This window comes from Ips typographus, linkage group LG3 (genome assembly GCF_016097725.1).
Source record: "Ips typographus isolate SLU linkage group LG3, UJ_Ityp_2.0, whole genome shotgun sequence".
In the NCBI taxonomy this organism is placed as follows: domain Eukaryota; kingdom Metazoa; phylum Arthropoda; class Insecta; order Coleoptera; family Curculionidae; genus Ips; species Ips typographus.
In genome coordinates this window covers 21023780-21048601 of record NC_138424.1, presented here as the reverse complement: position 1 = coordinate 21048601, position 24822 = coordinate 21023780, and the positions used below count along the sequence as shown (strand labels likewise).

The following is a 24822-nucleotide window of genomic DNA, read 5'->3' as shown; positions in this document are numbered from 1 at the left end:
CAGTTGCAGGTAGGTTCCGTTATGAACTTCTTCTGATATTATAAAGTTTCTTGCTGTATGATTTTTGGAATCCCTAATTTTAACAATTATGAGGTTTCTTTTGTCTTCAATATCTGTAGTGGTTAAATTGACTAGCTCTTCCCTTCGACATGCACCAGCAAGTCCGAATATAGTGACAACTTTAATTAACAGGTAAATTTCATCTGGTGCGGAGTTCATAAAACTGAATATTTCTTCTTTTGTAAAAATTTTCGCCTTTTTATGTTTAAAACCAACATTCTGCTTTTTCAGAAATGCAGTGAGCTTATAAAATTCACCGATATCGATGTCTCTTTTTATTTTTATTACATTTTTGAGCATTGAATACTTTGACCACATTGTGTTAGGTTTGAATTCTTTGCTTAAAGTAACAAAATATGCTAAAAGTACCTCTTCCTTTAAGGTTTTTATCCCCTTTTGTTCGCACCATTGGGTAAACAACTCGTACTGTTTCTCGTATTTTTCTCGCGATTTGAGAGGCAGCAATTGCAAACTAGCCATGTTGGCGGCTTTTAGAACATCTTCCGGAAGTTCATCTTCAGTGATATCCATTATTAAAATAGTTTTTTTAACTTAAATAAGTAAGAATAAACACTGTTGTAGACTTTAAATTGCATATAAATGCGTTGTTTGACAATGAGCTTTGATGAGCTTTGGTTTCTAAGGAAACAAGCCTCATTTTCAAAGACAGAGACAAGGTGGTTTATTTACCTAAACTGTACGGAAGAATAATGTGAAAAAAGTCGTGTTTTTTATATGAAACCCCTGAATATTATTACATTTTTTAATTCTACGCAAAATTCTAAGCAGATTTTATGTATAATAGTCTATATAAAACCACTGTTACAAGGTATAATCAGCATTTTAAAAAGTGTGCGGGAAAGTGCCACTTTGCACACACTTTTACGTATGCAAAGTAGCTTATTTGCAAACATTCGTAGAAAAAATAGTGTTTCCGTTTGAGTTATCGAAAAGTAATATTGGTGAATACAAAACTGTAGGAGCGTCCAATCCGACCTCGTTGCACGATTTAAAGGCCATAGTAAAGACGTGGCGCAATCGTTTGCCCGTCATTGCCGACGATCTGGTACATTGGAGTGACATTTTTTCGTGGCGACAGCAGCATTACCAGTTAATCGTCAAATATCACGAGCAACACCGCGATTCTACGATGGCAACCACAAAAATAGGTATATGTAGGTGTCGCACGTCTGTAATCTATTTAATTTTCCATCGACTAGCTGTAGTTTTATTGATTTTTTTTTTGGATTATTCAGAGATATTTCTTATCCAAGACAGTGATGATGGTAATGGTTTTTTTTTAACCGTCATTCAGGCTAAAAACCAGTTTATACGACTTCTTATTCTTATTTATTTGATACGTGGACAGGACACACGATTCCACAGATCTTTAAATGCTGCTGAAAACTTACTGAACAGTTCTAGAAACCTCTACGACTGTTTTAAACTTTCCCAGAACTTTTTTAAACTGTCAGAGATCTCTAGGATCATTTTGAAAGTTTCATAGACCTCTTAATGGTACTGAAAAGTTCCAGAGACCTCTACAAGTGTCTTGAACCTTTCAAGACTTATTTTAAACTACCAGAGGCCTCTAGGACCACATTTATAGTTCCATATACCTCTTAATGGTACTGAGACCTTTCTGAAAAGTTCCAGAGCACTCTACAAGTATCTTGAACTTTGCAAGACTTATTTTAAACTCCCAGAGTCCTCTAGGATCATTTTGAAAGTTCCATATACCTCTTTTTGGTACTGAGAACTTTCTGAACATTTCCAGAGCCCTCGAAAAGTGTCTTGAACCTTTCAAGACTTATTTTAAACTACCAGAGGCCTCTAGGACTATTTTGAAAGTTCCACAGACCTCTAAATGCTATTGAGAACTTTATGAAAAGTTCCAGAGCCTTCTACAAGTGTCTTGAACCTTTCAAGACTTATTTTAAACTGCCAGAGTCCTCTAGGACCATTTTTAAAGTTCCATATACTACTTTTTGGTACTGAGAACTTTCTGAACATTTCCAGAGCCCTCTAAAAGTGTCTTGAACCTTTCAAGACTTATTTTAAACTACCAGAGGCCTCTAGGACCATTTTGAAAGTTCCATATACTTCTTAATGGTACTGAGAACTTTCTGAAAAGTTTCAGAGCCTTCTACAAGTGTCCTGAACCGTTCAAGACTTATTTTAACTTGCCAGAGGCCTCTAGGACCATTTTAAAAGTTCCATAGACCTTTAAATGCTATTGAGAACGTTCTGAAAAGTTCCAGAGCCCTCTACAAGTGTCTTGAACCTTTCAAGACTTATTTTAAATTGCCAGAGGCCTCTAGGACCATTTTTAAAGTTCCATATACTACTTTTTGGTACTGAGAACTTTCTGAACATTTCCAGAGCCCTCTAAAAGTGTCTTGAACCTTTCAAGACTTATTTTAAACTACCAGAGGCCTCTAGGACTATTTTGAAAGTTCCACAGACCTCTAAATGCTATTGAGAACTTTATGAAAAGTTCCAGAGCCTTCTACAAGTGTCTTGAACCTTTCAAGACTTATTTTAAACTGCCAGAGTCCTCTAGGACCATTTTTAAAGTTCCATATACTACTTTTTGGTACTGAGAACTTTCTGAACATTTCCAGAGCCCTCTAAAAGTGTCTTGAACCTTTCAAGACTTATTTTAAACTACCAGAGGCCTCTAGGACCATTTTGAAAGTTCCATATACCTCTTTTTGGTACTGAGAACTTTCTGAACATTTCCAGAGCCCTCTAAAAGTGTCTTGAACCTTTCAAGACTTATTTTAAACTACCAGAGGCCTCTAGGACTATTTTGAAAGTTCCATAGACCTCTTAATGGTGCTGAGAACTTTCTGAAAAGTTCCAGAGCCCTCTAAAAGTGTCTTGAACCTTTCAAGACTTATTTTAAACTGCCAGAGTCCTCTAGGACCATTTTTAAAGTTCCATATACTACTTTTTGGTACTGAGAACTTTCTGAACATTTCCAGAGCCCTCTAAAAGTGTCTTGAACCTTTCAAGACTTGTTTTAAACTACCAGAGGCCTCTAGGACCATTTTGAAAGTTCCATAGACCTCTTAATGGTGCTGAGAACTTTCTGAAAAGTTCCAGAGCCCTCTAAAAGTGTCTTGAACCTTTCAAGACTTATTTTAAACTGCCAGAGTCCTCTAGGACCATTTTTAAAGTTCCATATACTACTTTTTGGTACTGAGAACTTTCTGAACATTTCCAGAGCCCTCTAAAAGTGTCTTGAACCTTTCAAGACTTGTTTTAAACTACCAGAGGCCTCTAGGACCATTTTGAAAGTTCCATAGACCTCTTAATGGTGCTGAGAACTTTCTGAAAAGTTCCAGAGCCCTCTAAAAGTGTCTTGAACCTTTCAAGACTTATTTTAAACTGCCAGAGTCCTCTAGGACCATTTTTAAAGTTCCATATACTTCTTAATGGTACTGAGAACTTTCTGAAAAGTTTCAGAGCCTTCTACAAGTGTCCTGAACCGTTCAAGACTTATTTTAACTTGCCAGAGGCCTCTAGGACCATTTTAAAAGTTCCATAGACCTTTAAATGCTATTGAGAACGTTCTGAAAAGTTCCAGAGCCCTCTACAAGTGTCTTGAACCTTTCAAGACTTATTTTAAATTGCCAGAGGCCTCTAGGACCATTTTTATAGTTCCATATACCTCTTAATGGTACTGAGAACTTTCTGAACATTTCCAGAGCCCTCTAAAAGTGTCTTGAACCTTTCAAGACTTATTTTAAACTACCAGAGGCCTCTAGGACTATTTTGAAAGTTCCATATACCTCTTTTTGGTACTGAGAACTTTCTGAACATTTCCAGAGCCCTCTAAAAGTGTCTTGAACCTTTCAAGACTTATTTTAAACTACCAGAGGCCTCTAGGACCACATTTATAGTTCCATATACCTCTTAATGGTACTGAGAACTTTCTGAACATTTCCAGAGCCCTCTAAAAGTGTCTTGAACCTTTCAAGACTTATTTTAAATTGTCAGAGGCCTCTCGAACCATTTAATGGTAAAGAGAACTTTCTGAAAAGCTCCAGAGCCCTCTATAAGAGTCCTGAACCGTTCAAGACTTATTTTAAACTGCCAGAGGCCTCTAGGACCATTTTTAAAGTTCCATATACTACTTTTTGGTACTGAGAACTTTCTGAACATTTCCAGAGCCCTCTAAAAGTGTCTTGAACCTTTCAAGACTTATTTTAAATTGTCAGAGGCCTCTCGAACCATTTAATGGTAAAGAGAACTTTCTGAAAAGTTCCAGAGCCCTCTATAAGAGTCCTGAACCGTTCAAGACTTATTTTAAACTGCCAGAGGCCTCTAGGACTATTTTGAAAGTTCCATAGACCTCTAGATGCTATTGAGAACTTTCTAAAAAGTGCCAGAACCCTTTATAATGGTCTTAAACATTCTCAGAACAGTTTTAAATAGCCAGAGGCCTCTAGGACCATTTTGACCATCCATTTCGACTGAGAAGAAAAAAATTCCAACGTTGCCAAACTGACTGATTTTTCCTAATTTTTTCCACATTTTGCAATATTGCCAAAGTGTCATATTCATCAAATTTCTGTAAAGTTGTCAAACCGAAACTTTTTGAAAAAAATGCCAAATTATAATTTTTGTTGCAATGTTGCCAAATTGTCACTTTGCTTAGAATTAATTTTAAATAATCGGTAATTACATTTCAATTGCCAAACTGGTATTTTTCCTATTTAATTTTTTCGATTCGAGCAACAGTCACGTGACACAGGCAAGGCCACAAAATTACCAAAAAAGTGAAATTAAAAAAGTTGCAAGAATTACGACAAGTTGGCCGGTAATTTTACTGTGACAGCCATTTTTTTTGTTTAAAATGACAGATTATGATTTATAATTTTAAAATTTTTGACATTTACAAACACGAAATCGCTTTAATTACAATTTAGCATAATTTTGACAGTAAAGGGATTGTTTTGTGGTTTTGACTTTACAGCTGACAGTTTCACTATCAATAGATCATTTTGACAGGTGCATCTGTCAATTTTCAAGTTTTTTTTACATTGCTTAACTTTTTGACAGCTGACTGGTCGCCATCAGCTTAGTTTCCTTGTAAAATGCTTTTTGAATATAAAAATTTAAGTGGTTTTTGGAGGATAATTTAGCTAGCAGTCACGTGACCTCTTGGAGTGAGAAAATGATTGTTTTAAGCACATTTTTGGAATCCTCATTAAATTTCATATCCAAAAACCTGAAAAAATATTACAAAATTTGGTACAGTCACGGAGAGAAGCGCTGTCAAAGTTTGAACAGATAAAAACACAGTTTAAAAGGATTGGCAGGGACAAAATTGCCTGTAAAACCCACTTGGAGTGAGAAAATTACTGTTTTAAGCACATTTTTGGAAACTTCATTAAATTTCATATACAAAAACCTGAAAAAATATTACAAAATTTAGTACAGTCAGGGAGAGAAGCACTGTCAAAGTTTGAACAGACAAAAATACAGTTTGAAAAGACAGTCAGGGACAAAATTGCCTGTAAAACCCACTTGGAGTGAGAAAATGATTGTTTTAAGCACATTTTTGGAATCCTCATTAAATTTCATAACCAAAAACCTGAAAAAATATTTCAAAATTTGGTACAGTCAGGGAGAGAAGCGCTGTCAAAGTTTGAACAGATAAAAATACAGTTTGAAAAGACAGTCAGGGACAAAATCGCCTGGCAAACCCACTTGGAGTGAGAAAATAATTGTTTTAAGCACATTTTTGGAATCCTCGTTAAATTTCATATCCAAAAACCTGAAAAAATATTACAAAATTTGGTACAGTCAGGGAGAGAAGCGCTGTCAAAGTTTGAGCAGACAAAAATACAGTTTGAAAAGACAGTCAGGGACAAAATCGCCTGTAAAACCCCCTTGGAGTGAGAAAATGATTGTTTTAAGCACATTTTTGGAGTCTTCATTAAATTTCATATCCAAAAACCTGAAAAAATATTGCAAAATTTGGTACAGTCAGGGAGAGAAGCGCTGTCAAAGTTTGAGCAGACAAAAATACAGTTTGAAAAGACAGTAAGGAACAAAATCGCCTGTAAAACCCACTTGGAGTGAGAAAATGATTGTTTTAAGCACATTTTTGGAATCCTCATTAAATTTCCTATTCAATAACCTCAAAAAACACTACAAAATTTGATACAGTCAGGGAGAAAAACGGTGTCAAGATTTGAACAGATAAAAATACAGTTTGAAAAGACAGTAAGGGACAAAATGGCCTGTAAAACCCACTTGGAGTGAGAAAATTATGGTTTTAAGCACATTTTTGGAATCCTCATTAAATTTCATATCCAAAAACCTGAAAAAATATTACAAAATTTGGTACAGTCAGGGAGAGAAGCGCTGTCAAAGTTTGAGCAGACAAAAATACAGTTTGAAAAGACAGTCAGGGACAAAATCGCCTGTAAAACCCCCTTGGAGTGAGAAAATGATTGTTTTAAGCACATTTTTGGAGTCTTCATTAAATTTCATATCCAAAAACCTGAAAAAATATTGCAAAATTTGGTACAGTCACGGAGAGAAGCGCTGTCAAAGTTTGAACAGATAAAAATACAGTTTGAAAAGACAGTCAGGGACAAAATCGCCTGGCAAACCCACTTGGAGTGAGAAAATAATTGTTTTAAGCACATTTTTGGAATCCTCGTTAAATTTCATATCCAAAAACCGGAAAAAATATTACAAAATTTGGTACAGTCAGGGAGAGAAGCGCTGTCAAAGTTTGAGCAGACAAAAATACAGTTTGAAAAGACAGTAAGGAACAAAATCGCCTGTAAAACCCACTTGGAGTGAGAAAATGATTGTTTTAAGCACATTTTTGGAATCCTCATTAAATTTCCTATTCAATAACCTCAAAAAACACTACAAAATTTGATACAGTCAGGGAGAAAAACGGTGTCAAGATTTGAACAGATAAAAATACAGTTTGAAAAGACAGTAAGGGACAAAATCGCCTGTAAAACCCACTTGGAGTGAGAAAATTATGGTTTTAAGCACATTTTTGGAATCCTCATTAAATTTCATATCCAAAAACCTGAAAAAATATTACAAAATTTGGTACAGTCAGGGAGAGAAGCGCTGTCAAAGTTTGAGCAGACAAAAATACAGTTTGAAAAGACAGTAAGGAACAAAATCGCCTGTAAAACCCACTTGGAGTGAGAAAATGATTGTTTTAAGCACATTTTTGGAATCCTCATTAAATTTCCTATTCAATAACCTCAAAAAACACTACAAAATTTGATACAGTCAGGGAGAAAAACGGTGTCAAGATTTGAACAGATAAAAATACAGTTTGAAAAGACAGTAAGGGACAAAATCGCCTGTAAAACCCACTTGGAGTGAGAAAATTATGGTTTTAAGCACATTTTTGGAATCCTCATTAAATTTCATATCCAAAAACCTGAAAAAATATTACAAAATTTGGTACAGTCAGGGAGAGAAGCGCTGTCAAAGTTTGAACAGACAAAAATACAGTTTGAGAAGACATTTAGGGACAAAATCGCCTGTAAAACCCACTTGGAGTGAGACAATTACTGTTTTAAGCACATTTTTGGAATCTTTATTAAATTTCCTATTCAATAACCTCAAAAAACACTACAAAATTTGATACAGTCAGGGAGAAAAACGGTGTCAAGATTTGAACTGAAAGAAACACAGTTTGAAAAGACAGTCAGGGAGAAAATCGCCTGTAAAACCCACTTGGAGTGAGAAAATGACTGTTTTAAGTACATTTTTGGAATCCTTATTAAATTTCCTATTCAAAAACCTGAAAAAATATTACAAAATTTGGTACAGTCAGGGAGAGAAGCGCTGTCAAAGGTTGAACAGCCAAAAACACAGTTTAAAAGGACTGGCAGGGACAAAATTGCCTGTAAAATCCACTTGGAGTGATAAAATGACTGTTTTAAGCACATTTTTGGAATCCTCTTTAAATTTAATATCCAAAAACTTGAAAAAATATTACAAAATTTGGTACAGTCAGGGAGAAAAGCGGTGTCAAAGTTTGAACAGACAGTCAGGGACAAAATCGTCTGTAAAACCCACTTGGAGTGAGAAAATGACTCTTTTAAGCACATTTTTGGAATCCTCATTAAATTTCCTATTCAATAACCTCAAAAAACACTACAAAATTTGATACAGTCAGGGAGAAAACCGGTGTCAAGATTTGAACTGACAGAAACACAGTTTGAAAGGACAGTCAGAGACAAACTGCCTGTAAAACCCTATGAAGTAAGAAAATGAATGTTTTAAGCACATTTTTGGAATCCTCATTAAATTTCATATCCAAAAACCTGAAAAAATATTACAAAATTTGGTACAGTCAGGGAGAAAAGCGCTGTCAAAGATTAAATTGTCAAAAACACAGTTTAAAAGGACTGGCAGGGACAAAATTGCCTGTAAAACCCACTTGCAGTGAGAAAATGACTGTTTTAAGCATATTTTTGGAATCCTCATTAAATTTCATATCCAAAAACCTGAAAAAATATTACAAAATTTGGTACAGTCAAGGAGAAAAGCGGTGTCAAAGTTTGAACAGACAAAAATACAGTTTGAAAAGACAGTCAGGGGACAAAATCGCTTGTAAAACCCACTTGAAGCACATTTTTGGAATCCTCATTAAATTTCCTATTCATTAACCTCAAAAACACTACGAAATTTGGTACAGTCAGGAAGAAAAGCGGCGTCAAAGTTAGTTCTACAAGTGTCTTAAACCTTTCCAGACTGGTTTTAAATTGCCAGAGGGCTCTGCAAGAGCAATTCAATTACCAAATTATCATCACTGCCTTTAAAGTGGGTTGAGAGAATATTTCTAGGTAATCTAGTTTTTAAAGGTAGTCGTGTGAAATTTTTAGAAAATTTTTCTCTCTAATCTATCAATTTTTAATTCCAAATCATCGACGTGTTATCGATTTAAGGGATGCACGCGTCCGCCCAGTCGATAATCCACTTCGGCAAGATCGCGCGCAAACAGAAACTGGCCAACGTATGCCTGGACTCGCTAAACAAAATCTACAGCATACCGAGCGTGCCCGTAGTGGATTGTTTCCAAAAGGTCAGACAGCAGGTCAAATGTTACCTACAGATGGCGTCCATGAACAACAAAAACGAGTTACAAGAAGGTGACGTGGCCAATAAGCTGCGCAAACAAACTTTGTTTTTAACTTCACAATTGCAGGTTTAGAAGTAATTAACCACACAAAAATGCAGTATTTCGGTAAAGAAATGACGGCCGAATTCTACGCCTTGAAGGGCATGATGTACCATTTGAGCGGCAAATCGGATGATGCGAACAAATCTTTTTCGGCCGCTCTACAGATGCACGATCAGTGCATTAAAGCGTGGGCGCTGTACGGTGAATACCTGGAAAACGTGTTCATCAAAGAACCGCGTCAAATCAGTCTGGGAGTGAACGCGATGGCTTGCTTTTTGCACGCTTGCTGTCACCAAAACGAAGCGAAAGGACGCAAGTACATAGCGAAAGTGCTGTGGCTGCTGAGCTACGACGACGACAAAAACAGTCTGATCGAGGCTTTGGAAAAGTATTCGGTGGGCGTGCCGCCCGTCTTGTGGTTGCCTTGGACGCCTCAACTGCTCAATTGTCTCGTCCAGTACAAGGGGAATGTTATTTTGAATTTGTTGTGTCAAGCGGGACGGATGTTTCCGCAGGCCGTTTATTTCCCCGTTCGACTGTTGTATTTGACGTTCAGGACGGCGACGGCGCGCAAAACCAACACCGTTCAACAACAGGCGACGCAAGATATGCAGAAAACTGAAGGTAAGAAGATCAAAATCTGTCTAATGACGTATTATGTAGTTGTCTGTCAATTTTTTTCAACTTCCATCAACATATCTCTGTAGACCTATGTTTGCTTGTTTTGGCGCTATTCTAGTGTAGACCGAGTTAGATCCAATACAGGGTGTCCCACGACGAAAGACATCGATTGATATTGGAAAATTTGGCAGGATACTGATGTGGGCATGCCCAATCTAACTAAAATATTTTCAAGATGGTTGCATTTCCGTTTATACCGGAAGTCGATCACAACTTTCTTATTTTAAATACACCCTATATAACACATCATTCAATAAGTCCCGGGACTAACCCACAGGTGGCACTACAAATCGCATTTTTATATTTTTCCCTTGAAGTACCATCTGTGAACAACTTTTGAGTTTTTTTAAAACATGGAAAAAAGTGATTTTTGTGTGCTGATTAAACACTGTTTCCTGATGGGAAAAAACACCGTCCAAACAGAACAATGGGTTGAAAAATGTTACGGGGACTCTTCTCCATCGAAAACAACGATTTGTAGGTGGTTTGCTGATTTTAAACGCGGTCGTACAGACACAAATGACGCTGAACGGTCTGGACGCCCAAATTCGGCTGTTGTTCCAGAAAACATCAAAAAAATCCACAAAATTATATTGTCTGATCGTAAACTGAAAGTGAGTGAGTCAAAGATATCAGAAGGAAGTGTGTTAACAATTTTGCATGAACATTTGGGTATGCGAAAGCTGCTTTCGAAATGGGTGCCGCGAGTGCTCACTATTGACCAACAACAACAACGAATTGATGATTCAGAGCGCTGTTTGAAGCTGTTTAACCGTAATAAAAAGGATTTTTTGCGTCGATATGTGACCATGGACGAAACCTGGATCCACCACTGTTGCGACCAAAAACGCAACAATCGGCTGGCAAGGTTATGGCCTCTGTATTCTGGGATACACACGGTATATTGTTCATTGACTATTTGGAAAAGGGAAAAACAATCAACAGCGACTATTATTGTGCATTATTGGACCGATTGAAGGATGAAATCGCACTAAAACGGCCCCATATGAAGAAGAAAAAGATTCTCTTTCATCAAGACAATGCACCGTGTCACAAGTCCATAAAAACGAAGGTCAAATTCAACGAATTGCTTCCCCACCCACCGTATAGTCCAGACCTGGCCCCCAGCGACTACTGGCTGTTTTCAGATCTCAAAAAAATGCTCCAGGGAAAGAAATATCAATCAAATGTGGAAGTCATCGCTGAAACTGAAGCGTATTTTGAGGCCAAGGAAAAATCGTTCTATAAACGTGGTATAGAAAAGTTGGAATGATTGAATCACTCTAGAAGGGAACTATATTGATGAATAAAGACGAATTTCATGAAAAATAATTGTTTTTCTTAGTTGGTCCCGGGACTTATTGAATGAAGTGTTATTATTACATATTTGGATTCCTCACAAAATTCTGAACAACTTTTGTGTACAATGCCCTATGCCTATCTCTAGCCGTTTTCGAAATATTTGATGTTTTTCCAAAAAAGTGACAGTTGCAATGCTCAACATATTTTTGTACTCTGTCAAAACCGTATCTCATTTTGCAATGAAACTTTGGGTTATTATAAACAAAGGATCTTATTAAACTGAGGGTGCGTAATGACTCATTTGTATACAGGGTCGTCAAAAAAAAATCATAAACCTGCTACTAAAAAAAATGAAAAATTTCAAGTTTTTTAAATAGAAACCCACATTTTTTATGACGGAATCATTTTGAGCATTAAAAATTACTATACGTTTCAATTTACTTGCCTATACCGAAATCCAACCCATTTCGTTTTATTTGAGAATAAACATTTTTTTATTTAAAGTTGTGATGTCAGTTTTTACCAATTTTAGACAGTTGGTAACATGTTTAGTCAATTTTACAAGCAGTTTAGACATTTTTAAACATTTTTAATACTTTTCAACATAATTTAGAGTTTTGATGTCAGTTTTTTCTAATTTTAGACAGTTGGTAACATGTTTAGTCAATTTTACAAGCTGTTTAGACATTTTTAATGCTTTTCAACATAATTTAGAGTTGTGATGTCAGTTTTTTCTAATTTTAGACAGTTGGCAACATGTTTAGTCAATTTTACAAGCAGTTTAGACATTTTTAAACATTTTTAATGCTTTTCAACATAATTTAGAGTTTTGATGTCAGTTTTTTCTAATTTTAGACAATTGGCAACATGTTTAGTCAATTTTACAAGCTGTTTAGACATTTTTGAACATTTTTAATGCTTTTCAACATAATTTAGAGTTGTGATGTCAGTTTTTACCAATTTTAGACAGTTGGCAACATGTTTAGTCAATTTTACAAGCTGTTTAGACATTTTTAAACATTTTTAATACATTTCAACATAATTTAGAGTTGTGATGTCAGTTTTTTCTAATTTTAGACAGAGCAACATGTTTAGTCAATTTTACAAGCAGTTTAGACATTTTTAAACATTTTTAATACTTTTCAACATAATTTAGAGTTTTGATGTCAGTTTTTTCTAATTTTAGACAGTTGGTAACATGTTTAGTCAATTTTACAAGCTGTTTAGACATTTTTAAACATTTTTAATACTTTTCAACATAATTTAGAGTTTTGATGTCAGTTTTTTCTAATTTTAGACAATTGGCAACATGTTTAGTCAATTTTAAAAGCTATTTAGACATTTTTGAACATTTTTAATGCTTTTCAACATAATTTAGAGTTGTGATGTCAGTTTTTACCAACTTTAGACAGTTGGCAACATGTTTAGTCGATTTTACAAGCTGTATAGACATTTTTGAACATTTTTAATGCTTTTCAACATAATTTAGAGTTGTGATGTCAGTTTTTACCAATTTTAGACAGTTGGCAACATGTTTAGTCAATTTTACAAGCTGTTTAGACATTTTTAAACATTTTTAATACTTTTCAACATAATTTAGAGTTGTGATGTCAGTTTTTTCTAATTTTAGACAGTTAGCAACATGTTTAGTCAATTTTACAAGCAGTTTAGACATTTTTAAACATTTTTAATACTTTTCAACATAATTTAGAGTTTTGATGTCAGTTTTTTCTAATTTTAGACAGTTGGTAACATGTTTAGTCAATTTTACAAGCAGTTTAGGCATTTTTAAACATTTTTAATACTTTTCAACATAATTTAGAGTTGTGATGTCAGTTTTTTCTAATTTTAGACAGTTAGCAACATGTTTAGTCAATTTTACAAGCAGTTTAGACATTTTTAAACATTTTTAATACTTTTCAACATAATTTAGAGTTTTGATGTCAGTTTTTACCAATTTTAGACAGTTGACAACATGTTGTCAATTTTACAAGCTGTTTAGACATTTTTGAACATTTTTAACACTTTTCAACATTTTAGAGTTTTGATGTCAGTTTTTACCACTCCTCACCATTAAATATCTCAGAAACTGTTGATTTTTTGTAAGATACATTTTAGCTTATTTTGCAGATGTTGACAAGCTGCATCTAATGACGTATTAACATACAGGGTGTCCCATTTGACATTTTTGATTTAAGTCACTTTGAACGCACTAAATGTCGCTTTTAAAGCAATTTCTTTAGTCGGTTAAAACCGAATTGGATACTCAAAACTTTTAAAATGATTTTTGGACGAACATTCCAAATGACATAATCATGTTTCGAATGTTAAAAAAAATGTTTAAGCATTTTCAGAAAGTTCTAGGACTAAATTTGTTTCCAATGTCCCAACAATGTATTAAGCATGTTCTCTCTCTTCAAAAATGTACAAAACATGTTCAGGAAGTTTTAAAAACTGTTTTCAATTGACTTAACATGTTTGCAATGTTATGACGGTTCCAAACATGTTTCAAAAATTGAAACTTTATGGATATCCCAATGGAAAATGTCGAATTTAATTTCGCGCCCTGTATTAATAATGATTGAAATTGATTAATAATCGATTACAGAACGACTTATACAAATGGGTTGGATTTAGGTATAGGCAAGTAAATTGAAACATATATAAAAAAAAAATAAGTAATAGTAATAATACATAGTAATTAAGTATAGTAATTTTTAATGCTCAAAATGATTCCGTTATAAAAAATGTGGGTTTCTATTTAAAAAACTTGAAATTTTTCATTTTTTTTAGTGACAGGTTTATGATTTTTTTTTGACGACCCTGTATACAAATGAGTCATTACGCACCCTCAGTTTAATAAAACAATCCTTTATTTATAATAACCCAAAGTTTTATTGCAAAATGAAATACGGTTTTGACAGAGTACAAAAATATGTTGAGCGTTGCAACTGTCACTTTTTTGGAAAAACATCAAATATTTCGAAAACGGCTAGAGATAGGCATAGGGCATTGTACACAAAAGTTGGTCAGAATTTTGTGAGGAATCCAAATATGTAAAGTTGTGATCTACTCTAAAAATGAAAATGTAACTTAAAAACCATGAAATTCGACCTCAAAACTTGAAAATTTACTTGAAATTATAAAAATTGAGGGGAAAACTGGAAAATTTGCTTAAAAAATTCAAATTTGTCTCAAAAATCATCTAAATTTATATAAAAACTTGAAAATTTACTTCGACACGTTAAAATTGACTTAAAAACATGAAAATCGACCAAGAAAACTTGAAAATGACTTCAAAACGTTAAAGTTAACTTAGAAACAAAAGTTGCCTTCAAAAATGTAAATTTGACTTAAAACCATGAAAACTTGAAAAGCAACATGAAAACGTTAAAATTGTCTTTGAAATTTATGAATTGGTTTTAAGACTTAAAATTTCACTTACAAACCATACAAATCGACCTAAAAACTTAAAAATTTTATTCAAAATGTGAAAATTAACGTAAAAACTGAAAAATTGGCTCTAAAGATGAAAATGTAACTTAAAAACCATGAAATTCGACCTCAAAACTTGAAAATTTACTTGAAATTATAAAAATTGAGGGGAAAACTGGAAAATTTGCTTAAAAAATTCAAATTTGTCTCAAAATCATCTAAATTTATATAAAAACTTGAAAATTTACTTCGACACGTTAAAATTGACTTAAAAACATGAAAATCGACCAAGAAAACTTGAAAATGACTTCAAAACGTTAAAGTTAACTTAGAAACAAAAGTTGCCTTCAAAAATGTAAATTTGACTTAAAACCATGAAAACTAACCTGAAAACTTGAAAAGCAACATGAAAACGTTAAAATTGTCTTTGAAATTTATGAATTGGCTTTAAAACTTAAAATTTCATTTACAAACCATACAAATCGACCTAAAAACTTAGAAATTTTACTCAAAAAGTGAAAATTAACTTAAAAACTGAAAAATTGGCTCTAAAAATGAAAATGTAACTTAAAAACCATGAAATTCGACCTCAAAACTTGAAATTATAAAAATTGAGGGGAAAACTGGAAAATTTGCTTAAAAAATTCAAATTTGTCTCAAAAATCATCTAAATTTATATAACAACTTGAAAATTCACTTCAACACGTTAAAATTGACTTAAAAACATGAAAATCGACCAAGAAAACTTGAAAATGACTACAAAACGTTAAAGTTAACTTAGAAACAAAAGTTGCCTTCAAAAATGTAAATTTGACTTAAAACCATGAAAACTAACCTGAAAACTTGAAAAGCAACATGAAAACGTTAAAATTGTCTTTGAAATTTATGAATTGGCTTTAAAACTTAAAATTTCACTTGCAAACCATACAAATCGACCTAAAAACTTAGAAATTTTACTCAAAAAGTGAAAATTAACGTAAAAACTGAAAAATTGGCTCTAAAAATGAAAATGTAACTTAAAAACCATGAAATTCGACCTCAAAACTTGAAAATTTACTTGAAATTATAAAACTTGAGGGGAAAACTGGAAAATTTGCTTAAAAAATTCAAATTTGTCTCAAAAATCATCTAAATTTATATAAAAACTTGAAAATTTACTTCAACACGTTAAAATTGACTTAAAAACATGAAAATCGACCAAGAAAACTTGAAAATGACTTCAAAACGTTAAAGTTAACTTAGAAACAAAAGTTGCCTTCAAAAATGTAAATTTGACTTAAAACCATGAAAACTAACCTGAAAACTTGAAAAGCAACATGAAAACGTTAAAATTGTCTTTGAAATTTATGAATTGGCTTTAAAACTTAAAATTTCACTTACAAACCACACAAATCGACCTAAAAACTTAGAAATTTTACTCAAAAAGAGAAAATTTACGTAAAAACTGAAAAATTGGCTCTAAAAATGAAAATGTAACTTAAAAACCATGAAATTCGACCTCAAAACCTGAAAATTTACTTGAAATTATAAAAATTGAGGGGAAAACTGGAAAATTTGCTTAAAAAATTCAAATTTATCTCAAAAATCATCTAAATTTATATAAAAACTTGAAAATTTACTTCGACACGTTAAAATTGACTTTAAAACATGATAATCGATCAAGAAAACTTGAAAATGACTTCAAAACGTTAAAGTTAACTTAGAAACAAAAGTTGCCTTCAAAAATGTAAATTTGACTTAAAACCATGAAAACTAACCTGAAAACTTGAAAAGCAACATGAAAACGTTAAAATTGTCTTTGAAATTTATGAATTGGTTTTAAGACTTAAAATTTCACTTACAAACCATACAAATCGACTTAAAAACTTAAAAATTTTATTCAAAATGTGAAAATTAACGTAAAAACTGAAAAATTGGCTCTAAAGATGAAAATGTATAGGAACTTTCTGTTCCTATAGTAGCATGATATATTAACAAACTATATTCACCTATTTTAGCAGGTCAAGAAGGTGCTTCATCGACAACATCAAAATTAACGTAATAACTGAAAAATTGGCTCTAAAAATGAAAATGTAACTTAAAAACCATGAAATTCGATCTCAAAACTTGAAAATTTACTTGAAATTATAAAACTTGAGGGGAAAACTGGAAAATTTGCTTAAAAAATTCAAATTTGTCTCAAAAATCATCTAAATTTATATAAAAACTTGAAAATTTACTTCAACACGTTAAAATTGACTTAAAAACATGAAAATCGACCAAGAAAACTTGAAAATGACTTCAAAACGTTAAAGTTAACTTAGAAACAAAAGTTGCCTTCAAAAATGTAAATTTGACTTAAAACCATGAAAACTAACCTGAAAACTTGAAAAACAACATGAAAACGTTAAAATTTATGAATTGGCTTTAAAACTTAAAATTTCACTTGCAAACCATACAAATCGACCTAAAAACTTAGAAATTTTACTCAAAAAGTGAAAATTAACGTAAAAACTGAAAAATTGGCTCTAAAAATGAAAATGTAACTTAAAAACCATGAAATTCGACCTCAAAACTTGAAAATTTACTTGAAATTATAAAAATTGAGGGGAAAACTGGAAAATTTGCTTAAAAAATTCAAATTTGTCTCAAAAATCATCTAAATTTATATAACAACTTGAAAATTCACTTCAACACGTTAAAATTGACTTAAAAACATGAAAATCGATCAAGAAAACTTGAAAATGACTTCAAAACGTTAAAGTTAACTTAGAAACAAAAGTTGCCTTCAAAAATGTAAATTTGACTTAAAACCATGAAAACTAACCTGAAAACTTGAAAAGCAACATGAAAACGTTAAAATTGTCTTTGAAATTTATGAATTGGCTTTAAAACTTAAAATTTCACTTGCAAACCATACAAATCGACCTAAAAACTTAGAAATTTTACTCAAAAAGTGAAAATTAACGTAAAAACTGAAAAATTGGCTCTAAAAATGAAAATGTAACTTAAAAACCATGAAATTCGACATCAAAACTTGAAAATCTACTTGAAATTATAAAAATTGAGGGGAAAGCTGGAAAATTTGCTTAAAAAATTCAAATTTGTCTCAAAAATCATCTAAATTTATATAAAAACTTGAAAATTTACTTCAACACGTTAAAATTGACTTAAAAACATGAAAATCGACCAAGAAAACTTGAAAATGACTTCAAAACGTTAAAGTTAACTTAGAAACAAAAGTTGCCTTCAAAAATGTAAATTTGACTTAAAACCATGAAAACTAACCTGAAAACTTGAAAAGCAACATGAAAACGTTAAAATTGTCTTTGAAATTTATGAATTGGCTTTAAAACTTAAAATTTCACTTACAAACCATACAAATCGACCTAAAAACTTAAAAATTTTACTCAAAATGTGAAAATTAACGTAAAAACTGAAAAATTGGCTCTAAAAATGAAAATGTATAGGAACTTTCTGTTCCTATAGTAGCATGATATATTAACAAACTATAATCACCTATTTTAGCAGGTCAAGAAGGTGCTTCATCGACAACATCATCAGGTACCACCGATACTACAGTGGAAGTAGCTTCGGTTAAAGCACCCCCCGGTATGGTACACTGTGTTAAAATAATGAACATGCTGAGAGGTTTACACACTACCGTGTTAACCAGTTTGGAGGGAATCGCCGTACAAATGGAATGGCTGCGCGATAATTGGTACGAAGAGGTAAGACTGTTTGCGCTCCTTCCTTAACGTTGAATTAACCCGAAACTTGTTTGAAGGTGTTGCGTCAGTTGCGTCAAGGTTTGACAAAATGTTACGCGATCGCTTTCGAAAACCGTGAAAGCGTCAACGAAGCTAAAATCACGCCGCATTTGTTGAATTTTGTCAAAAAACTCATGTCCACTTTTGGGATCGGCGTGGAAAACATATCCAGCTCGGTGAAGGCAAATGCATTTAATTCGGTGGCATCGGAAAGCTTGGCCAGGTAAATGACGCTTAAACGTTGAAAGCTTTAATAAATCGGTTAACATAGGAGGGCGGAAGCTACCTATCAAGATCCAGTTTTCAAGGAAATGAAGCAGGAATTCAAGAAGGACTTTGACTTTTCCCAGTCCAATTCAATGCGTCTGCACACGTTAATTTTTAAGTTGAAAAAGTGGATCAAAATCCTGGATAATCGCTCTAAAATGATGCTGCAGTGAGTTGATGATGATTTCTTATTTAACAACAAGACTTGAGGGATTATTTTTCCTTGTTTATTGGGTCTTTTGTCTCACACAAAAAAGGTTTGCTGGGAAAATGGAATTTCGCACTATTTTCAACTAAGTTGCTCGGTCTTGTTACCTAAAAACGCTGACGTTTCGGTGGAAAATCCCCCACCGTCTTCAGAGAATCTAAAAAAGAAAGAACACAACGACAGAACACAAAAAACAACAACTTAATAAATATTAAACCTGATAATGTTCAATTTGGAACTCTGAGAAGGGTTTTGTCAATAAAAATTGACATAAATTTTGACTTGTCATTCCAATAGGAAAGGTTATCTATTGTTGTAGTGAAAGGTGGGTTTTATAATGAAAACAAACACAAAAAAAGCACAATTTTAGAACTTTTAACAATTTGTGTTAAAACAACATTCTTCCAATATGGAGATGATTATTACCAACAAAATTCTGGAATGGCAATGGGTTCTCCATTGTCTCCAATATTAAGTAATATTTTTATGGAACATTTCGAAGAAAATAACATTAATAATTTTAATTATAAACCAACAATCTGGTGGAGATATATTGATGATGTTTTCACAATATATCCATTCGGTAATGATCATCTCAAACAATTTCTAACTCACATAAACTCAATAGAACCCACAATCAAATTTACAACAGAAACTGAATAAAATAACGAACTTCCATTCTTAGACATTCTAATCAAAAAAGACATAAACAAATTTGAAACAAAAGTATACGGAAAACCAACCCACACAAATAGATATTTAAACTACAAATCCAATCATCCAATAATGGTAAAAAAAGTTTATTTGATAGAGCCAAAATTATTTGCAATAATGAACAATTTAATAAAGAAAAATTATTCATTAAAAATGTTCTAAAAGAAAATGACTATCCTGAAACATTTATTAATAAATGTTTTAGGGATTTAGAACATCCAAAACAATCTGGAAATCAAAATCAAATTTTACCTTTTACTAACCTTTTTATTCCAGGTATTTCTGACAAAATCAAACGAATAGCTAAAAAATGTAACATCAGAACAATATTTAGAACTCAAAACACATTAAGATCACACTTAACTAAAACAAAACCTCACAATGATAATGAATCTACAAGAAACGTGATATACAGGGTGGTCCAGTTTTAAATGTCAATAATTCACCAATCCATAGCCAATTAAAAAATAAGTTGACATTCATTATGTCATTTTCCTGAAAAGTGCTTCCTAAGGAAAATACAGTCCTTCAAATTTCTGTTTAAAAAATCGATTTTTTTGTCATAACTGTCAGACCGTTGGAGCAATATTGATCAAATTTGGAACAAGCACTTTATTACACGTTATTACGGTCAAAGACTAAAATTGGAAACGGAAAATTCACTTAAGAAGTTTAAAAAATATTATTGTAGCCAGTTTTCATGCAAATCGAGAGACTTTAATACTAAAAATTGACTTGTAGACATAAAAATTACTTTTTCAAGAATTTGTTACTACAAATTCATACATTTAAACCTTAAAAATTGACTTGAACCCCAAAATGTAACTGAACTAATGAAAAGTGACATCAGAAGCTTAAAATTTGCATTTGAAGTAAGTTTTCATAATTTGAAGACAAATTTCAATATTTTAGTCTTGAAAATAGTCTTAGATGCAGGACATTAACATTAGATTCATGAAAATTGTCTTGAAAACGAACTGTTCGTGCTTTTTTACTTTACTTTTCATTTTCTTCGAATTCTGAACTATTTTTAGTGCTTCAAAACTGCTTTCAGCTTGGAAAATCGAGTTTCAAGACTATCTTCATCAAGTTATTGACACAGCAAACTTAACAAACAATTTTTACATTCTTCATAGACTTAAAATGGCATTCCAAGCTTTGTCACTATTATATCGACTTCTAGACACCTCAGTGCTAAAAATTCGGGTATTTCTTAATAAACTAGACTGTTTTTAATGTTTTAAGGCTGTTTTCAGTGCCTCAAATCGAGTTTCAAGACTATCTTTACAAAGTTTTTGACTTATCAGACCTAAAAGCCAGTGTGTCCACTGACCATAATCTTGAAAATGTTATTTCAAGCTTCTTCACTATTAAATTGACTTCTACACTCATAGGTGCAATAAATTGTAGCACCTCTAAGAAATTCAGACTGTTTTTAGTGCTTTTTAAGACTGAAAAATCGAGTTTAAGACTATTTCCAAAAGTCAAGTTTCTTCAGTAATAAAAGTAAAAAATGTTGGTACCAAATGCTACAATAATAGTCTTGAGAACTAATTTTTAGAAATAAAATGTCCGAAAATTTAATTTACTTCTAGACTTGTTGTCCAGTCCAGAAAATTGAGTTGTACACTAATTAAAGTCTTGAAAATATACTTTTGGACTCTCTTTTGTTCTAGTAAGGTCCGTTCTAGCATTAAAAGTCAACTTTTATATTATTTTTAGTAGTAAAAAATGAGTTTCATGCACAATACAATCTTTGTCTTGATTTCCGGACTTTTTTTAGTTCTTGAATGCCAGTTTCAGACACTCAACCAGGATGGCAGTCTGAGAAAGCGAATCATAAGACCATTCCTAGTAGTAAAAAAGTTTCTAGATTATTCAGTACAAATTTGGACTTTCACAAGTCTTGGATGTTCAGTTTTAAACTATAAAACGATTTTTTAAATTGCAATTTGGAGGACTGTATCTTCCTTAGGAAACGTTTTTCAGAAAAATGACATAATGCAAGTCAACTTATTTTTTGATTAGCTATCAAATGGTGAATAATTGACACTTAAAACTGGACCACCCTGTATAAAATTCCTTGCGAATGTAATCAATTTTATATTGGTGAAACCTCCAGACCTTTAAAAAAACGTATTAAAGAACACCAAAATTATTTAAGAACTGGAGACTTTCACAAATCTAACATATGCCAACACGCGTTTGATAATAATCATAGAGTCAAATGGAATGAATGTAGTATCATAGACAAAGAAACTTTTTCAAAAAGACGTAAAATAAAAGAAAATGCATATATTAGATTTTTATTTTTTTTAGAAATAGTAACTTTATTTCAAGATTGTCATAAACAACGTATACAACAAAATGAAATTGCGTCAGCAAAAGAAAGACTACTTAGATATATTATTATACTTATGATATAGTATACTCCTTCAATACAGGAGAGTTCAACCTCTACATGTTTAGGTAATCGTCGAGATGATAGGGTTCCAATTGGATTAATAACTTTTTTAGCTCCCTTTTAAATTTTTGGTTACTCACAATTGTTTTAATATCCATAGGTAACTTATTGAAGAGCTTTATACACATATAGTGGGGAGTTTTTTCTGTTATTTGCAGCCGGTGTGTTGGATACATAATTTGATGGGTTAATCTTGTATTATATTTGTTTACCTGTGGATTCTGAAAAAATAAACTTCTGTTCTTGAAAAAGAACATTAAGCATTCATATATATACACAGAGCGTATACTGTCATTAGTCCCATTGACCTGAAAGTGTTTTTACATGATTGCCGATAATCCATTTTTTTAATTATTCTCATAACTCGTTTTTGAGCAATAAAAATGTTCTGAACCCTACCATCTCGGCCCCAGAACTTCAGTCTGGATTCAAAATTGGCGCTATACAGAATTTTTAGACATCATTCAGTGAATCGTATTCCGTAGCAGATAGTTCCCAAAGTTTTCAAGAGTTTGGATAAAAATGAAAAGACCAGTCAAGGTTCTCATCCAGATAAACCCGTGTTTTCAGATACTGTTATGTCTTTTCCGACAATCGGGAGTTCTTCCAGTTTACCAAAGTTTGATTGTTTTGTCCTGAACAGGACTAAATCAGTTTTCTCTGCGTTCCGTTATCAGCAAACCATGCTTCAATTTTAGACGTTAAATATTGACTATTGCTTACTAGGTTCAAACTATTTTTGTCTCCAATCAACAAGTTGGTGTCATCGGCATAGTTAATAATAGTTTGCCATGGTTCATCTGCTACCGAATACAAGTCGTTTATGAAGATTACAAAGAGGATTGGCCCTATAATGCTACCTTGTGCTATTCCATAATCGTTCGAAAGAGTCCCTGACCTACCAGATTGACCATCTTTAGTGACAGCAACTATTTGCTGCCTGTTTTGCAAGTATGACCTTACCCACTCCAATGATTGCCCCCTTATCCCATATTTTTCCATTTTATTTAATAAGATTTCTCGATGTAGACAGTCATAGGCCTTCGAAAGATCTAGGAATATTCCAAGTGCAGCCTCTCTATTTTCAAAGTGCTTAATGATTGATTGTATAAACTGATATAATGCCGTTTGTGTTGATTTTCCCTTTATAAATCCGTGCTGGTTTTTGTTAATTAGATTACAGTGGTTCATAAATTCTATAATTCTTTTACACATTGCCAGTTCAAAAATTTTGAAAAATCCTGGCAGAAGGCTTATTAAACCATGACTCCTGTGTTGCTACATCCTCTATTAATATTGACCAAACTTGGTTAAATATTCTAGAGGAGGAGATAACACTTGGTCATATCAAACGTAACTGAAATTTCTTGTAATTTTGTTTTCATTATAAAACCCACTACAACAATAGATAACCTTTCCTATTGGAATGACAAAAGTCAAAATTTATGTCAATTTTTATTGACAAAACCCTTCTCAGAGTTCCAAATTGAACATTATCAGGTTTAATATTTATTAAGTTGTTGTTTTCTGTGTTCTGTCGTTGTGTTCTTTCTTTTTTAGATTCTCTGAAGACGGTGGTAGATTTTCCACCGAAACGTCAGCGTTTTTAGGTAACAAGACCGAGCCTAAGTCTTGTGTTGGGACGACTAGGTTAATGTTATTTTCAACTTAGTTGAAAATAGTGCGAAATTCCATTTTCCCAACAAACCTTTTTTGTGTGAGACAGAAGACCCAATAAGCAAAGAAAAAATGAGTAACTCGTCTCAACAAACATATACAGGGTGGTCCAATTTTAAATGTCAATAATTCACCAATCGATAGCCCATCAAAAAATAAGTTGACATGCTTTATGGCATTTTCCTGAAGAACGCTTTCTAAGGAAGGCACAGACCTCCAAAATTCAAATTGAAATGGCATGTTTAAGGCTATGGACCATGCAAACATAGTTTTTTAATTCTGCTATGTCAAAAACTTGGTGAAGATAACCCTAAAACTCGATTTTCTAAGCTGAAAGTAGTTTTGAAGCACTAAAAATAGTCCAGAATTCGAAGAAAATGAAAAGCAAAGTAAAAAGCACGAAAAGTTTGTTTTCAAGACAATTTTCATGAATCTAATGTCGATGTCCTGCATCTAAGACTATCTTCAAGACTAAAATATTGAAATTTGTCTTAAAATTATGAAAACTTACTTCAAATGCAAATTTTAAGCTTCTGATGTCACTTTTCATTAGTTCAGTCACATTTTGGGGTTCAAGTCAATTTTTAAGGTTTAAATGTATGAATTTGTAGTAACAAATTCTTGAAAAAGTAATTTTTAAGTCTACAAGTCAATTTTCCCTACTAAAGTTTTTCAACTTATCTGAAAACTATAACGACTGGCTACAAAGACAGTTTTTAAGTCTCTCAAGTCAATTTTCACAGTTTTCAAGTCAATTGTGAAGGCTAAAGTCTTTCAATTTGTCTGAAAACTGTGAAAACTGGTTACAAAGACAATTTTTAAGCCTCTCAAGTCAATTTTCACCGTTTCAAAGTAAATTCCCTGGTTTCTAAGTCAATTTTCAAAACTAAAGTCTTTCAGTTTGTCTGAAACTATGAAAACTGGCTACAAAGACATTTTTTAAGCTTCTTAAGTCAATTTTCACCGTTTTCAAGACAATTTTTAAGTTGGGTTGAGTTGGTCTTGGGTCTGTGAACGTAATAACTCAAAGTTTCAAATCAGAATTTTATAAGAGATACTTACTTTGTCAAATTGAACA

The 24822-nt window shown here is 32.5% G+C and overlaps 1 protein-coding gene across 13 annotated transcripts in view; it reads left to right on the top strand.

The window, feature by feature from the left end:
- Nucleotides 1–24822, top strand: part of Nipped-A (Transcription-associated protein Nipped-A) — a 128521-nt gene that overhangs the window by 90529 nt on the left and 13170 nt on the right. For 4 of the 13 annotated variants that reach the window (XM_081976127.1, XM_081976125.1, XM_081976124.1 and 1 more), the window contains exons 42-47: nucleotides 1041–1229; nucleotides 9012–9215; nucleotides 9272–9871; nucleotides 18173–18375; nucleotides 18432–18637; nucleotides 18686–18850. In XM_081976127.1, coding sequence (XP_081832253.1) covers nucleotides 1041–1229; nucleotides 9012–9215; nucleotides 9272–9871; nucleotides 18173–18375; nucleotides 18432–18637; nucleotides 18686–18850 — 1567 coding nt within the window. Of the gene's footprint in view, nucleotides 1–1040; nucleotides 1236–9011; nucleotides 9216–9271; nucleotides 9872–16662; nucleotides 16722–18172; nucleotides 18376–18431; nucleotides 18638–18685; nucleotides 18851–24822 lie in introns of those variants that run through there. The other 9 variants (XM_081976115.1, XM_081976119.1, XM_081976118.1 and 6 more) reach the window with 5 other exon arrangements.